An 18,400-nucleotide genomic window follows, 5' to 3' on the forward strand; every position below is an offset into this window, starting at 1 on the left:
CCCTGTTCCTCCTACCCCCAACATGGTATCTGTTTCCAAATGATATTCATAACATTTTTCTAATGTTGATGCTTCACTCTGGAAATTCATTAGGAATGCAGTTACCCTCTGCATGTGTGATCCGTGTCTAGAAGTGCAAATATTCTGCGTGGAAATGATGTAAGTACCATCAGGGTTGATGGGAAAGTCCTCTCAGTAAAGCTTTTCATGCATATGTTGAATTTTCCTATCACAGAACTTTTCCTTTGTGCATAAAAAAAAGCTGTCATCCTTCATCTACTGATAGTTAGAATAATAGCATGCTTCCTTTCTCCAGTCCCTGTGATGAGAATGTAGGATGCTAAAATACAAGGCATACTGTAGTGTGGCAGTGAAGAAACTCATCAATTTTGATTGCTTGGAGAGAGGCATATTTAACAGAGTAGAACAGTTCTGACTTGAATGGAGGACAAATCTTCCGTAGGCGAGGAAATTATTTGACTGTTAACTGTATTGACAATGGCTGTGATGCTTGCCATTTCCAAAGTATCCTGTTGCTTGCAGATACCACGGAAATGGTACAATTCCTTCATTTTCCATGTGATTGCTTTTAAGTTGCGTAGAAAAGGTAAAAACAAAACACACCACATTTCTTACTCGTGTTTTGTAGATTCATGTTTGATCGTAAGCTCTAAGTAGATACAAGGGCTCAGTAACGAATGACATTTGGTTTCTTTGGAAATTAACCTTTAAAACTTCTATTCATTTTTCTCTAAGAGATGAAATATTTCCTTAGTTTTAAAAACTTTTATTTTGCAAAGTTGTTGTTTCTTAATTTGCTCTCTCCAGGACTGATATTTCAGTTCTGATTTTTCTTATACGGCTGCTGAAAGGGTTCTGCTGCGTTTGATGCAACATTACCTTGGTGGTATTTCTGCCCCTTGGTTTCCTCCTTTTCCCAGGGATATAGCCCCAGTGTTCTCTCTTCTTTGGGGGTGAGGGAGGAGTGATGGAAGTGCAGGGGAATCTAGTGCAATAGATGGAGAAGGTAACAGGTGGGAGGATGGGGAGATGCAGAGCTTGGGGTCTCTTCCTCAAAGAGCCTGTGAGTAGCTTAGGTGAGGCTTATTAGCCCATCCTTTGAAAAAAAGCAAGTCATCTGAAATGGTTTTAGAGTTGTTGGATTGCGACTGTGCTCCGCTTTGTGAAGCAGCTTTACAAGGATTAATATTTAGAGAAGAAACAGAAATCAGTTCTGCCTCTGGTGTTTACTTGCATGAAGGTTCAGCAAGAATTACTCTCTCGTGTCTGATTGCCTTCATGGAGTGTCTCAAGTGAGAGCAATGCCGAAACTGCTGAGACGAAAACTAACCTTCTGAGTGCTCTCCTTGAAGGGAGGGCCAGGTATTGAGAAGTTCATGGAGATTCAAAAGCTAGAACGCAGCAACAGAAAGCAAAACAAGACCTTTGAGTCTAGATATTTTCAAGCAAAAGTATTTTAAACTGTATGCTGAGAATGTCTGCGGCCTTCTAGAAAACTTGATCATCTGTTCTTAATGTAGCTTGCAAAGTTATAGTAAGCAGATAGGGGTTTGTTGGTATTCAGAAGAACCTGGGAAAACATTAGACTGTCAACCGTACCACATTTCTGGGCTGCTGTATTCAAAGGATTTGCATTTAATTCCTAAGTGTCATTTTGCTTTGTACAACTGATTGGTCACTGCATTATTTTTTTCATCTAATTTGCCAGAGGAGTAAGACTGAGAGGTCCAACATCCCAGGTATGGGAGAAATAGCTGTCAGTTAGGGATCTTCCGCTCTGTTTTCTTCTCTCTCAGCCCTTTCTTTTTGCTACAAGACTAGAAGGTTCCTCAGTTAAATTTTATCTGGTAATACCAGGCAAAATGAATGTTCCTGGCTCCCTCATTCAGTCTTTCTTTCCTGGTTAGATTATTAGTTAGTGTTTTTTCTGTCTGTGTAGGCCTATCACATAGGGAATTATTCTAGCTGTTTCTCTCTAAATTCTCATGGTCATCAGAAAGACAGCAGTAAAACTGTAGTAACAGATACAGTTGCTACACCAATACTGCTGAACGTGTTTTTTAAAGGATTTGAGGTTTTTGTTGGCTTTTTTCTTTTCTTCTTCTCCCCTCCCAGGCAGGGGAATTGGGATCCATTTCATAAATTTATCTGTTGGGCTCTGGTTCTTGTGACCAGAAACAAATCCATTGCCAGCTATCTTAAAGACGTAATCAGAACTTTGTGAACTCTTTTTGAAACTAAGCAAGCTGAAAAACTTGGTTCCTATCCTGGTAAAAAGTGGAGAAGGCCAGATGGATCAAACAGCATCCAGTAAAGTGTTTTGTTTTGTTTTGTTTTTTTGTCTTGTCTGTCCATTGTCTGCACAAAACAAAAGGGGGAGGGGGCAGTCATTTTTGCAGTGAACTTGATCTTTATTTTTGGAAAAGAAAGAGGAACATAAACTGATTATCATTCCTAATTACCCTTTTCATTAGAACTAAGGGAAGGAATTCTGTGGTGGTTGCAACGAAAGGGGAATCTCTTCAAACAGGACTGGTGCTGATGGTGATGTTTTCTGTTCTGTTTTCAACTGATCTGCTGCAGGAAATACATTATTACTGCATCTTCTGGAAGTTCTCATATCACTGGTTTTATAGAAAGTTTCATCAGTTTTGCGGACTGCTGCAGACTTGCAGCGTTTTAATGATTTCAAAAAGCAGCTGGACAAATTCAGGGAAGAAAAATCCATTAAGAGCAATTAAATATGAAGACATTTTGTCTGGCTTTAGAAACCTCTGAACCACAAATCACTGGAGGTTGGGAGGGTATTCTTGGGAAGGGAAGGCTTAAAGCAATAATAGAAAATGAATGAAGTTACTCTTAGCAGTAACTCAGCAACATTTTAAAAGTTAAATGTTACTGCTGGATTGTTTTTTTTGAAAGCCACCCCCTCACCCCACAAGATCACCTACTTAGAGTTATGTTTCCATTTGGTGACATACTCTTCACATTTTGGAGAGCAAGGATGATTTTCTGGTGAAATGCAATCACAGGATGATGTCTAGAACAGAATTACTCTGTGGAGCTATACAAAAATTTCAGCACACTTTATCCCATCCTTTCTCAGAAATACATAAAAATATAATAACATAAATGAAATCATCCATCCAGTTCATAATGGAGTATTATAACTCTGTCTCAGTTCTGTTTCTGATCTCAAAATTTAGGCAAACAGAGCCCTCTGTCTGTCTGAAGCTTGTGAATAAGCTTGGAAGAAAAGGTCCTTTTGAAAGCATTTCCATTTCACTATTTTCAGACAATATATATTTCAGAGAAATGTCAGCCTTCTGCTTTCTAAAGTTTCTTCCTTGTGCGTAGATGTCAAAAGCATTCAAAAGTGTTCCTTAGGAGTCTCTCCTGGATCATGATGGCTATAGCACTGGATTTTATAGAAAGAGGACATACAGTTACTTCTTGCTGGAGAATATTTCTGAGCTGGGCTTTGAGGAAAGAGAAGACTGAAGCGAAACAGATGCTGAATGTCATTTCTGAGATCAAGATAAATCTGGGTGACAAATAGTTTTGAACTGAGAATGAGGATCAAGAGCAGCCTTGGAAAAATAATGCAAAATAAAAATGCCTCTAAAAAAAACACACATGATATTTTGGATTTTTTTAAATGCTATTTTTCAGTGTTTTTGATAATTGTGGTATTTGACACAGACATGCAACTTCAAATTCATGTGACATCTTTCCATGTTCCCTGTCCACTAACCTCTCTAAACATTCATTTTATCTCTTCTTGGGATTCTAGGGTTGTTTTTTTTATTATTTTTTTTTTTTTCTCTCCAGTCTTAACAGCATGTAACTACAAACTAGGAGATGTATCTTGAGATACTTTTGTTTCAGGCTCAGGGGGAAAGTGCCAGGGATATGACTTTCCCTTGTTCTTTGGCTGGAACACAGTGAATCACTGAGGTATTGGAGCACTGTCTTGAAGCACTGCTCGTGGTAACTCATTTATTAGCTAAAACAAAGTAGCTGGCAGTTTTGTAATTGTTGGGAAGAATGTGATCTGCCACGTTGACAAAGGAGTACTTTGTCCTAAGTTGAACAAAATCTTCTGTCTCCGTGCTGTGTGGGTCAAGTGTGAGATGAGCAGCAATTCGCTGGACTGGGCTATCGAACCCCGAAGCATGGTACTTCTGGGTCAGGTTGGTAGGCTTCACGTTTAGGAATGGTGAGTGACCGTGTACAAGAATCTGAGGCACAGAACTCTGAATGGAGGTGAATTACACAAAATACTCATGAAGTCCTAAAGCGAAGTTAAACAAAATTCTTGGTATAGTAACTCCCACTTCATTTAAATGTAAGTAAGTCAATTAGGACCTTCTACCTTATTCCTTTCACCCCATGCACGTCACATAGGCAGAGTGTTCTAATTGTTAGGGCTTGGGTAGGCAAGGGAGGCTGAAACAGTGTGTTAGGCTGAGGATGCCCTTTGCTTTACTGAACAGGATCTGAATTTTCGACATGATAAATCTATTTATTGGAGGCCAATCTTAGTGAAGGCACTAACAGGTTTAAAAATGATTGAGTGGTATAGCTAGCATTCTGTGAAATCATAAGAGAAGTTGAGAAGTGCAATCTATCTACCCACTGATGCAGAATAAGGTATTTAATTACCATGTTAACCAACAAAATATGGCATAGACTTCCTAAAGCAGAATTTCTGTGGATGTTTTTGCTTAAGAAGAGGATCAAGTATAATGCCGAGAGCATGTTAAAAATAACACGTTCCACAAGACTTCTTGTCTTAAAAGTGTCCATAAGGCATCAAATACAAGCTAGACATTCCAGCAAATGAGCTCTTAATTGTCCTTTTCTTCATGGCAAAAACTGATCTGGAAAAGACTTGTTTAGGGTTCCTGTCTGTGATATTTGCTGTCTGTGAGATCAAGCCTTTCAGTGCCCTTTGTCTGTCTCCAAGGAGTTAATTTTATGTGACAGAACGGGATAGTTCAGTTGGAAGGGGCCTTCAGAAATCACCTAATCCAACTGCCTGAGCACTTCAGGCCTAACTAAAAGCACATTACTGAGGGCATTGTCCACATGTCTTGTGAACAGTGACCCGGCACGGGGCATCAGCCATCTCTCTAGGAAGCCCATTCCGGTGTTTGACCACCCTCACAGTAAATACTTTTTTCCTTGTGTTTGCTCAGATCCTCCCCTGGGCCATTTCATCACCCAGCATAGCATGAACCTGTTCAACTCACAGCTGGACAATCTGTCTGGAAGGATGCTGTGAGGGATGGTATCAAAGGCCTTAGTAAAATCTGGGAAGATCATGTCCACCAACTTCCCTTCATCCACTACGTGGGTGAGCTTGTTTTAGAAGGAGTTCAGATTAAGGGAGGACTTTCCCTTCATGAGCCCATGTTGGCTATTCCTGATAACAGCTTTATTCTTTAAATGGCTTTCAGTGGCACCCAGGATAATCTTCTCTATAACCTTTTCAGGTACTGAGGTTAGAGTAGCAGGTTGCTGGCTTCCTGGGTCTTCTCTGGTGCCCTTCTTGTAGATAGATCAGTTTAACATTGGTAGTGCACTGATGGTGGGAATTATTCCTAGCAGACCAGTACTAAACCCTTAATTACTTCACGTAATCTTCACGTTGTAGTGTTCGTTCTCCTGTACATTTGAGAGAGGCTTCTTCCTAGGCTAAGAAATGTACAGTCTTTTAAGTGCATTGATAACTTCCAGATCGAATATTTATGCCTGTCCGTGTTGAGATCTACTAACCACAAGCCATGATTGCATAGATTAATGAAGCTGTCCACATCATTCTCTTCATGCAATAGAAGTATCTTTGTCTCTCTGTGGGTGCTAATTTACTTCATTTTTGATACCTGCAATTAGAGAATGATTTTCTTTATGGAAATTCCATTGTAGTAGATAATTGGACCTTAAGAGAATGTGTAAATAAATTAAGTTTTCCTTGAGAATGTTACTTTTAAGTTAGAAGGTCAGCAGATACTGCATACAAAAAAAAAGATGAAAAGTGGCATACAGAATATAGATTTAAGCAGTCCTTCGTGTTCTCTGAAGTAATAGAAAATTGTTGTCTATTGTGTCTTTAAGGGGGAAAATATCCTTTGATCTTGATTAAATCTAATTGACGTACATTAGACAGTGTCTTACAGAGGAGTTTAGGGCTGGCATTAAACATTTTTTATGACTTTGAAGTGAAAGTGAATATCAGTATTCCAAAATAGAAAGTAAATCTTAGATATTGAATGCTGGAATTTCAGAAGTACCAAAACAAAACAAAAAAGCATTGGTTACAGAGAATTATGATAGCAGATGGGATTTCATGGGGTATGCTGAGGTTTTTAAATGGAAGGAGTATTTAAAACTATTTATATACACTTAACTCATGTATACATCACTGATGATGTTCAAGAAACAGACCTGAGTATCAGAAGAAGTAAAGAGTATGAGGAAAAGTTAGAGGCTAAACAAAATATTCAATTTAATCAAGAATAATATAGAAGACTGTACTGGAAAGCATGCTATTATATAAAAGGTAAGTATAGTTCATCTTGACATTTTGCTAGAATCTAATCATCCTCCTCTCAAACAGAGAACAGCAGAATGAAATTTCAGACAAATGATAAAAGCGTATCCGAGAACTATTTGCAGAGGAGACAGGAAGGAGGATGAATCAACATGCATGATGTATAGGGGTTAGAAAGGGATTCTGCAGACTTTTAGTACAAGAGTAAGGGGGTATCCGCGCACACTGAGGAGAAGCTATTATAGTGTAAAATTAATTTGTGGAACTCAACTTAGCAAGGTATCTTTAAATAAGAGCTCCCTAGAGTCATATAAAAGGATGTCAAATTAATGCAGAGGAGGAGAAAATCCCCATAATAAAAAATTGGTTAATTGGCCCTCTTCTTCTGTCCTTTCTTCCCTTTTCCTTCAGGCTATCGGGTAACTATGTAAGTAATCAAGTTTAGCAATAAACTGCCCCAGAAGAAAAGATTTTAAAGCTAACAACTTTGAGAGGTTTCCCGTAAGTTATCCTCGTAGGAGAAGGTAGTCAGAATTAAGAAAGACTAGTGGAGTCCTTCTTCAAGACAGTTGTGATGTTCCTGTTAGCAGCTTTTCAGAGTTGATTTTCCAGAATGTAAATGGTTGGAAGTAATTTAAGCAGTATCAGACACAGCAGCGGTGATGTAACAGTAAGAAGAGGGATTAGTTGAGGGAAAGAAGGCTGAGTTCTGGAGGAAATGAAGAAAGAGCTAAGTAGTGCAGCAAAGAATTAGCAAAGGAGATAACGGAGAGTGAAGGAAGTGTGCTATCATTTGACTTGTTTGTATTTTTTTTGTTGTTGTTTGTTTTGTCCTCAGAAATTGAAGACTCTTAAACTCACTAGCATATATATTCACCGAGTAGGCTGAAAATTTACTGATGTACGGTTTTCTGTCGAGAAATGATGATTTGATGGAATTGAAGTATTCTGTGGGAATGGTTGGTGGGCTGCCCAGCTGCTTTGCCTGGCTCTTGGCTGCTGGCCATCTTGTCTGCTCCCCCAGCTGCCTGTCATGCGGGCCTGCTGGCTCGTCTGTTGGATCCTATTTTAAGTATTTGTACATTCTAACAAATAAAACGGCAAATCACCAATTAGAACACCAATTAGCAATTACTATTAAACCATCTACTGTCTTAATTAGAAAATCATTTTCAGTAATAATTGATTGATACCTAACTAGCAACCATTAATCAATGATCTTACATTTCATTGCTTAAAATAATTAAATCTTAAAAATTACACCTTCTTATTTTACTATTTGATATATTAATACATAAAATATCTATCCAAAACATGCTATCCACTTAAATTTTCCATTCTTAAATGTCAGTGACTCATGTAAAAAAAAAAAAAAAAAAAAAAAAAAGAGTCAAAGTTGAAACAAGGAGTGAGATTTTATTCGTAAAGCTGATACTCAGAATTTTGTTCCAAGTGTGGGATTTTGTTCAGTTTGCAGTTTATAGAACAAACTGTTTTTAACTAGAGCTAACGAAGCCTGGGTAATGACAGGCTTGTGTCTGCTGTCCTTTAGCACCTCCTGTCCTTCCTTTTCCCACGTCTCTTTGTAAGCACACATGAGCTGGAATTCCTCTGGTTATCCCGGTGAAGCATCCCGAATGACATCTTGTCCCCATCGACATCTTTGCTGGGCAAGATAAGCACACACTTGCTCTAAATTTGTGCTGATGGGCTAAGTCTGTCTTCCCAAAGAAGGGAAACTGAATTCTGACTGCTTTCTAAAAGCAGACCTTGCTTTGGAGGCTCTTTTCTGTGTCCAGTAACTATTTTCCGTGACATTCCCCAAACCTTTCTTTCACCTTTGGGTCATCTTGCTTTCGATTAAATTCATTCGAAGGCAGCTAATAGGTGCAAGAGTTATTCAGCTGGAAAGAAGAACATACAAGTAGCAACTCTATTCTTAGTGAATTTGGTAAAAAAAAAAATCAAATTTAAAATTTCCCATTAAAGTGTGTTCTGCTCAGCGCAGTGTGACTTAAGATTCAAGTGAGCAACCATGGACAATTCTGTGGCTGTTTTCCTTTGCTGTTTTTTTACCGGTTTCCATGCATGTATTTGTATCACTTTGTAGTCATTCCTGCCTCGTTAGATTCAGTTTGTCCACTCCCATTTTATGTGGAGTGCCTCAGGTAGAGCAGCTGTATAATTAATGATTTTCAGTGTTTTTTTTTTTTCCCAACACAGTAGTGATTCTCCAGCAGTGAGAAGCTGACAGGGAAATAATGGTGCTACTTGTAAGCTCAGTGGGACTCCTACCTTTGCTGGAAAAGGGTAGAAAAAATGGCAAATGAAGAATGCAAAATTCCATGCTAGTTGTTCTGTTTGAAATGTTTTGAAGATGATGGGTAGAAATAGTGATGATCTTGTACCATGTAAAAGGGAATAAAACATTGTAGAAATACTGTTCAAATGTCATCTTCAAAAAAAAAAAAAAAAAGGTGTTGCAGTAATACACGAATAAGCGTTACTTTCAGAATCACCAAATATTTGAGGCTGGCAGGGACCCCTGGAGGCCCCCTGCTCCAAGCCCTGCCCAAGCAGGGCCACCCAGCGCAGGCTGCCCAGGGCCAGGCCCAGGCGGAGGTCCCCAAGGAGGAGCCCCCCCAGCTCTCTGGGCAGCCTGTGCCAGGGCTCCTCACCCGCACAGCACAGAAGTGCTTCCTGCTGCTCAGAGGGAGCCTCCTGGGCTCCACTTTGTGCCTGCTGCCTCTTGTACTGGCACTGGGCACCACTGAAAAGGGCCTGGCTCCGTCCTCTTTGCACCCTCCCTTCACGGATTTATGGACATTGATGACATCCCCCTGGAGCCTCCTCTGAACAGCCCCAGCTCTCTCAGCCTCTCCCCACAGGAGAGGTGCTTCAGTCCCTCCATCATCTTTGTGGTGGCCCTGCATTGCACTCTCTCCAGTATGACCATGGCTATCTTGTACTGGGGAGTCCAAGGGTGGTCTCACCAGGGCTGAGCAGAGGGGAAGGATCACCTCCCTCCACCTGCTGGCAATACTTTGCCCAACGCAGCCCAGGATACTGTTGAGATACATTCTAAGACTTAGAGAAAAAAAAAATAAATGTTGTTATTACTATTTTCTTCTTAAGAATCAGAAGTGCTTTTCTGTGGAAGAACTGTTCGGCTACCAGTTGTTGGTCATGGTTCCCAAAACAAAGATTGGCAGCTGAACTTACTGATTCATGAAACTTGGTTTTATTACCCTTGAGTGAAGTATTTAGTCTGTCATACTTCTTGTGTGTGGACCATTTCCTTAACTGGTGAAGTGTATAGCTGGAGATGCTAAGGAATGGACAAAAAAAAAAAAAAAAAAAAAGACAATAACCCTTGAGTCGTGATGATGGTTTACTTAAAATGCTCATTAAGCTCAGGTTTTACACAAGTAACTTGGCACTTGTGTTTGAGTTTCTCATGCAATGTGTAATTCTTGATTCAAGGTTACTTAAAGCTCACTTTTATGTAAATCAGTGTCAACCTTTTATTTAATTTTTGAAAACCCTCTGTGGTTGCCTTGACTTTAATATTTGGAAAAAAAATTAGTATTTTTATTGAAATAGGGAAGATAATTTGGCCACCTTTCTTCTACAGGTGTTGGGTGTATTTTAGCAGTACTTACTCTGAAAAGATAAACTTAGAGATGAGATGAAAATTCCTTTGTAGTTGTTTACCAAGATGCTAAATGAATTAATTTGTTACAAATGCCAGACTATATTTGTCACAGGAATAATGATGTTTATATATTAATTGCTTTCATGTTGCAGCTGAGTTGAGCAGGCTCGTGCCCATTAACAGTTTCAGACTGTTGTGATCATTGCTCAGTAAGCAGGGTCTTGCCAGATACATCTTACACAGGTGTAATTTAAAGATCCTGTATAAACGTAATGAATTTCAAGGTACTAAAAAATTTCTTAAAGGCCTTGAATAAGTGGAAGCTAATGCTACTCATTTGTAATGCACCACTTGCAGGGATCCTAGTGCTTTTGCAGATGTTGGGAATACGGAGAACCTGTAGATAGGTAGCTCTCATTTATATTTGTACAAACACAAAAAAAGAAATCATTTGAACCCTCCCCTCTTCCTCCCAAATAGTTTGCAACTGCTAGAGCTTGTCAGCTCCCACAGGGCCATAGCTGTTCATGCGTGAGAGCCTGAGTGGAATTTTTATGCAGTAGGTGCTCTCCGGGGAACTGTTACTATACACTGAGTAGTGTCAGGAGGAAATATTAGGGACAAGAGTGTCAAAACTTCATCTTTATTTATTTATTTAGTAAATAAATAAGCATTCTTATATTTGAACAGAAATGTTTTGCTTTGAACATGTTGCTGACACACCCTGTGGCCCCAGGACATAGCCCCAGCTGTCCAGCCCCCTTGTTGTCCCAGTTAGGTTTTCTGAGGTGCTGTGGGCCGGGCTCGACCGGGATTTGAAGTGGCCTTTGGAGTCCTGCTGGAGGCAATTTTAATGTGTCATCAAAGGCTTTGATTCCTGGCAACAGTAAGGGAATGGAAAGTAGTGACTGGTCTCATGAAGGGTGCTGACCTTCATCTCTTTCAGCACTCTTCCTTCATACTGCCACCAACTCTGTGGGGAGTTTCTTGCTCCAGTTATGCTTTTTATTTATTTTAGTATGGTAGGATGTACTCTTGAGTTTTGTCTAAATATTGCCAACTTTCTAATAATCACGGGATTATTTTAACTATGTTTGGCCCTGCTCCTTACAGTCATGAAGAAGAAATGGTGTATTTGCTTACATGTATTAGTGGTCAAGGATTTGCATGGAGAAGGCCGGTATAGGCCAGCTGTGATGTTATTTCATATTCCATCTTCTACTGAACCACAACACTTGATTTCTCTCATGTCAAATATTTGTATGCTGCTGAGGAGGTAATAAGGAAGCATTGCTTTTAAATTTTTTTATTATTTTTTTTTAAATGCAGGTTTACTGCATAAATCTTTTATCTAGGATTTCACTCTTCCTGTATGAACACTCAGTGTAGGTTTGATAAGCATTTTATTGGTACCAGTGTAGGTTCAGAGAGCTTTTACATGTCACTTGTGCTCCACTTTTTCACTTGCAGTAATGCATTTCTTTGGGGGTGTTGCTGCACTGTGAACCTGACTGGGAAACTGATCCAGTTAAAAATAATCCTGTTTTATCCAGATATTAATAACTTGGATCAGTTCTGGCATCCAGTTGACTGTAGTACCCTACAAATGATAGTATTGGCAAAGATGAGGGGTACTGCTGGACAGGGGCTGTTACTAAATCTGCAGTGCTATGAAGCTGTGGCAAAAGCCTTCCTCTTTGTTTGTCAGCTGGAAGACCCTGCCTGGAGGCTGACCATGGGCTCTTCGGCCTCTTTTTCTATTTTCTTTCTAGATGTGTTGCTGTTCTCTTGCAAACATAACTTCCTTGTATACTCTAGTATTTAGAAAATGCAATTTTGGAGTTGATAACTGGGTCTCAACTTCTGGTGGCAGATTAAGGCCATTACTGGTGCAAATATCTTCACCCAGATACGGCAGCTATATGTTTCTAGACTCAATCTGATACGGCAGTTTTAAAGTCTGAATGTGAGTAACTTGTTACACAGGATGGGTGTATTTTTCTGAGACTGTATTTTTAGGTTGAGTGTTACTACGGTGGTCTGATTCAGCCATCCTTCTGCTGGAGGCACTGGCTACGTGCTTGAAGATGGAGAAAAAGGCTTGATTGTGAATTTGGCCTGGAGAGCAGAGCACATGGATTGCTGTAGATGTGTTTCCATCTGCTGCTTCAGAGGGGCTATGAAGCAGTTACTGCAGTCAGTACAGCAGGTTTGTGAGATGGGTAGGATATTCCTTTCTTGATTGCCTAAAAGAAACAAGCCTAAAAAAATCATCAACATATTTATTCATCTGTTATGTAAAATGGTACAAAAGATACATTGTTGTCTTCTGAGTTACCCATCGGTAAATTAATATTTTGTCAAGTATAATTGAAATTTTGCTCATCATAAAATAGGGCATGTAAGTAGCAGAATACACAATATGAACTTGACAATCTTTTGAAATTGCATAAGCTTGTCAAATGGAAAGAGATATTTGAGCCATCTAGTGGTTGGTATGAAACATTTTAACACTTTCAACCGGTTGTAGAAAATGCAAATGACACCAACTTGGAAAATGCATTTGTAATTTGTATGCTTTTTAATAGCATAGCTGTAGAGTGAAAAAAAAAAAAAACACAAACCCGGACATTTGATTTCAAATTTGAGGTAGTCTGTTCCAGTTTGCAGCTTTTTTTCAAGATGATGTAGGTTTTACTGAAGAAGGAGATCTGATAACATAAATATTACGTTTATATTTATATTAAGTTAATAGCCAAAGAATTTTAGCCTGACATCTTAGGAATTGGGAAGGTTTTGAGGAGCTTCAAGGAAAAGAGTGTAATAAGATAATTTTGTTTTCTACTTTATACCAAAATATATGTATACTCGGAGGGGAAAAAAAGTTGGCTTGTAGGCTTGTATTCTCCATCAGCAGCTATTTATAGTAGGATCTTGAATAACAAGGATTGAATAACAAGATATCATTACTGAAAAACATGGGGTAGATACTATTCATGATATACCTGTGTTCAAAAACAAGTAACAGAGGCAATTCAAAACAGGTTTCTTAAGGTGGGGTGCGTGACTTGGAGTCCCAGAATCTGAGATGTCAGGATAAAGGACGTTTTGTAGATGAAAATCCGTCTTGTAATGCAGCTTCATGATCCTGCTTGGTCCTGATAAGTGTTAAGCTGTTCTAGCTTTTCATATGGGCTGTTGCCAGTAAGAACTTGGCTGCGTGTTGAGCTTGCTGGTATTCTGCATTACAGGCAGAAAAGTTAGTTGCTAAAGTAGCGAGCTTCACGTGCAACTCACCTTGAATTACTGGTGGGAAAGTAGTGCATGCACAGAACCGCTGTAATATCTCCCAGTCCTCATGAAAGCCCCATCCAGCTTCAAGCCCAGATTAAAAGATATTTTTTAATCATTTAGACAAATCTAATGAATAATCAACAAGCAGTACTAATGGTGTTACGTGCAGTTAGAGCTGTAGTGTTTCAAAACAGATGAATTCAGTCCATACTGACACTTCATAATTTACATCTTTACATTCGCGTTGAAGTGTTACAAAGTCTTAAATCTTGCCCTGTTTTTTTATTGAGAAGACAGCGCTATCCTAACATGTTCTTAAGGTCAGTCCCAAGTGCATTGCAAAGCTGAAGGAGAATGAGAAAAATTAGAAAGCCAGCCACAAAACAAAGGATGGAGTTCTAATAGCGGACTTGTGTTTTACTGCAATGGGGGCAACCTGAAAGCTTCATGTAAATTTGGTATGCTAATTACACTTGGACAAATCTACCCGCATTTTGGACTTGTCCAACGTCTTGATTGTTGAGTATTATTAACCCTTAGGACCAAAATAACAGCTAGATTAATCTTCTGAATATTCCAATTTTGTCTGTGAATCTTAATAGGTATCAGAAGAGGAATTAAACTCTTAAAGATTAAAGAGGTTTTAGTTGTCTGGTATATTTTTGCCTGCATTTTGCAGTGTGGTGATGAAGGATTTTTTTATTATTAGTCTCTATGGTGATCTAGTCTTGGATCGCAGTTGTTGAATCTCCGAGGTAACATTGAACAACTTTGTTCACTTGTCTTCTCTAAATAAGCGTGGCCAGAACAGTGTAAAGGCAGCTAGGTGTATGCGGTATTTTGCAGGCTTCCATTTTGCACATGTGAAAATCTCTCTCCATTGTTGTCTTACTTCTTCATGGAAAATATCATAGTCCAAGGCATTATGTATGTTCAGTTTTTGAGCTTGTCTTCATTCTTAGTCTGCTGTTGCCAGAACAGATTTGACTAACAGCAACTACATGGGGTACAGAGTTGAAGATCTCGTATCTTTATGATGTCCATGTTGCGGTTTTGTTCACTTGAACGGGAACGTGATTTTATGGTAGTATTACGACTGTCATCCTTTTATTGTCTATGTACTTCTCTTTCCACTCCCTTTGTACAGTGCTCTGATTGTCATAGTAGCTGGTCATACCACAGTGTTTTCTTGGAACTTGTCCATTACTAAAGCTATGATCCAACTGTATTCATGAAGGGATCTTTGGCATTTCCCCTGTTTTTAATTTGCATTTAGAAGATGCAAATGAGGTATAATGAAATTGTAATACTAGGTTCTGTTTCTGATGAGTGCTTGCTCTTCAAATTCTGTTCTGGTTACCAATTGCTTTCTAGGAGAAATTTGCTTACATCTTACATATTTCAGTTGGGTTTAAGGCATATCTAGGATTTCCTTTGTCAGGTTTCATAGAAACGAGAGTTGTTGAAGAAGTGAATGCAAGTGGAATAGGGATTATCTTGAAGAAGAATCTTTGAGAATGCAAACGCCATCTCTGGTTTGTGTATCAGAGCTCTGTTTCCTTTGGGATGTATTCATGGTCTCTTGAAAACAGTGTTACACACATGAAAAAAACTAAAATTGTGTTGTAGGCAGCATATATGTGTTTTCTTCTGTAAATAACGGAATAGCTGCTAAACAGAGAACAATTTTACTGTGGCATAACATTTGTCAAAAGAAAAAGTTGGTTAATTTTTATATAATTTAGGAAATATGTAATATTTATTTGGAAAATCGGGTAGTTAATCATTCATTAAACCCCCTGGTAATGTCACTTGGGAAGCAACGCTTTCCTTTGTGAAAAGAAAATGGGGGGGAAGATGAGTTGTCAGTAAGAAAATGGTAATTTTTTTTCCTTTTACTGCAAAACAGGGTAATTGAAGATAGAAATTAGATTAATGATGAAGAAATCTGATTGTCTTAGGTTTGAAGCTGATGGCCTGTATTTTTAGTATTCAGAAAAATTACAGTTTCCTTAAGCATATTTTGAGATTCATATAATTAATGTTCTACTATAGATGCTGAAATCAGTGTGCGTAGCTTTGTTTACTTTTATGTGAATATAAATTATTACAACTATGACATGGTCTTAGGTTATAAAACATTTTTATTGTATTAAATTGCCAAAGACTGTTGTTTGCTTTCCTGCTATTGTACAAATGGAACAAAGCACATCAGTGTCTCTGATGTGAAAGTACTTGAATATTATGGTAGTTACTATTCCTCAAAAAATATGTTTCTGCATTTAAATTCAGAATTTAGTACTAAATTTTACAAAGAATTGCATTTTAAAAAAATAAATCTCTAGCTGTCTTCTTATTCCTTCTTTTTCATTCCTCCTGTTCAAGGTGAAATTAAAATATCCCTATCTTACAATGGAAATTGAATGTCAAACGATGAACAAAATAGTTGCAACTCAATGGTATAGATTATGGTTGGTTTATCTGGTTTTAAACATTGCTTCTTTTCTTTTACAGAATGCTGCCTTTTTATATGGCCTTGGTTTGGTCTACTTCCATTACAATGCCTTTCAATGGTAAGTGGGAATAAAACAACAGTATCAGTGTATTTTGCAGTGTTCATTGGTAGCTGAATATTTCAACTTTAATGTTATTGTACAATAGTTTAAGTTTTGTGGCATAAATATGATACTTGAAGATATATTGCCCTGTATCTCCTATCTGACTTACTTGTGGCAGCTGCAGCAGTTGCTTGAATAGGAAAGCAATTAGAGAGAGGGAGTTTTAGCTTCTTATAATGCAATTCAGCGAGGGGAATGGAGCGGTATGACTCAACAGGTTTTTGTGAATTCTCAGTGTCTAAGGTCTGCAGCATATGTTGTGAAGAAATTCTCTGTTTTTCTGGGAAAAGAAGTGGCAAAGTAGGTTTGTTTTCATTTAGCTTGTTATTCAGTAATTTTTCCATAAGTGTATACAGTGACAGGTTTTGGACGTGAGCAGCAGTACACTTTGTCCTGAATGTTTAAAACTGTCATAAAAACTCAGTTATAAAGAGCTGTAAATTCTGGCAGAGTTTTGGGGGTGGGAAGGGCTTGCTTTTGTGTTGGGGGCGGGTAAAGGCTTGGTTTGATGGTTTTGTGGGTGATTGGTTTGGTTTTGCCTCACTGGTGTTGAGAGAAGAATGAGAAATGGTATAGACTTGATAAATGGGGTTCTCTTGACAGATCCCCAAACTTTCCTGGTCAGTAATAAGAAAGGTATGGTTTATTCTTAAACTCATTGTTATCATCGGAATAAAGTCAAATAAATGCAGTGTTTAGATCAGAGCTTTTTTCATAAAATTGATTAGTTTACCTTTTTTTTTTTTCTTCTTCTCTTCCGTGCTCATTTCTTTGTGGTATATATTTCTCTAGTAACACTTAGTACAGAAGCTCAAAATAAAATTAATGTAATTTTACTATTTAGTTGATCACACAAAAATTTATCATCTTGTTAGACTAAGCATGCCTGAAGCTAAGGAAGTAGTCAGTGACTACTGACTGATAGCTTGGAACAACAAAATGAGATTTCTGCCCACCTCCTACTCCCCCCCCCCCCCCCAATAAATATATCAAAAGTTTCTGCGTATCTGTAAGACAAAAGATTCATGCTTTCCTCAGGCAGGAAGTCAGCTTTTATTTTTGAAATGAACATAAGTTGGTTAAATCATGATCTCAGAACCTTGATTTTTTTTTCCCTCTTAAAACTCAAATGCTTTCTTTATTAATAGTGGTGCAATGCATGCCATGTATTGTACATGACGTGCAATTACATTCCATTCTAATATGAGAGAAGAGCAAAAAAGTTTTCAGAAAAACAAGAATCTTTTAAGATTGTGATCTTCTTTCTTCAATTTTGCTAAGTTTCAGAATGTTCTTGTTCTGATGCAAGCTTTGCTTCATCATTTTAACGTGTTAACAGTTTGCATTGTGAAAATGATGTAAAATGAGTCAAATTACACAAAAAGTTAAATTTAGAGTAGTAACTTATTGAGAGGCCACCTTCTCAACGTAGACTGTTGCCATTAGTGGATCAGTTTTTTTGGCATTGTTCAGTGGAGGGAGCGACAAAGTCAGGTCATTGTGAGGCCTCAATATTGATAGTTTGTTGCCTTGAATTAATTCAGATTTTTCTTACATTCTTTTGAGTAACCTTGTTGAGAACATGAGTATATATTGATGTCTTAAGTTATGATGTCTTAACTGCATATAGAGCTGTTTGTTAATGTAGTTTAAAATGATCAAATCTGTCTCTTCATTCATACTACAAAGGTATATGTAGTGTGGTACTAAAGAAGTTGTGTATATGAGAATATTGGGTAGAACTTACAAGGGAAAAAAGTCTAATGCAGATAAAATGTTACACTTCTGTATGTATTTTTTTTATTCCACTTGAGTGTTTCTTCCCTTACTATGTTTTGGGGACAGGAGTGGGTTGTGTCGGTGTGAGTATTTAGGTGTGACAAAATCATAATTAGCTTGGAGCTGATTGCAAGTCACTTGCAGTAGAGATATTCTTTGTACACTTGGTCTTCCACAAGTCTCCACTGCAGATTGCAAGGAGAATCTTCATTCTTTCAGAGTGAAACACTAGACAAACAGTCTTGTTTTCTGCTAAAGTTGTTCCATCTATTTACATTCGTAAAGTACATAAATCTGTGTATTTCATACAGGTAAAAGAGACTTCAAGATTGTTTAAGGTTGTTTAACTTACTGTGCTTCATTCATGAATATTTTATTTCATTCATACGACCTTAGATAGTCATAGATTTTAAGGAGAGGCATGTACATAGTCTTCCCAGAAGGAAGGGTTAATGACTCATCTGTCATACAAATAGG

At 38.1% G+C, this 18,400-nt stretch overlaps 1 protein-coding gene across 16 annotated transcripts in view; it reads left to right on the forward strand.

Moving 5' to 3' along the window:
* KDM6A (lysine demethylase 6A) overlaps window positions 1-18,400 on the forward strand; it is a 152,067-nt gene that overhangs the window by 54,287 nt on the left and 79,380 nt on the right. For all 16 annotated transcript variants that reach the window (XR_014618872.1, XM_084295670.1, XM_084295671.1 and 13 more), the window contains exon 5: window positions 16,041-16,099. Coding sequence is in view for 15 of the 16 variants with exons in the window: in XM_084295670.1 (XP_084151796.1) it covers window positions 16,041-16,099 (59 nt within the window). In the remaining variant the exon portion in view is untranslated. The remainder of the gene's footprint in view (window positions 1-16,040; window positions 16,100-18,400) is intronic.

This window comes from Netta rufina (genome assembly GCF_964035555.1).
Source record: "Netta rufina genome assembly, chromosome: 1".
NCBI classification, from domain to species: Eukaryota; Metazoa; Chordata; class Aves; order Anseriformes; family Anatidae; genus Netta; species Netta rufina.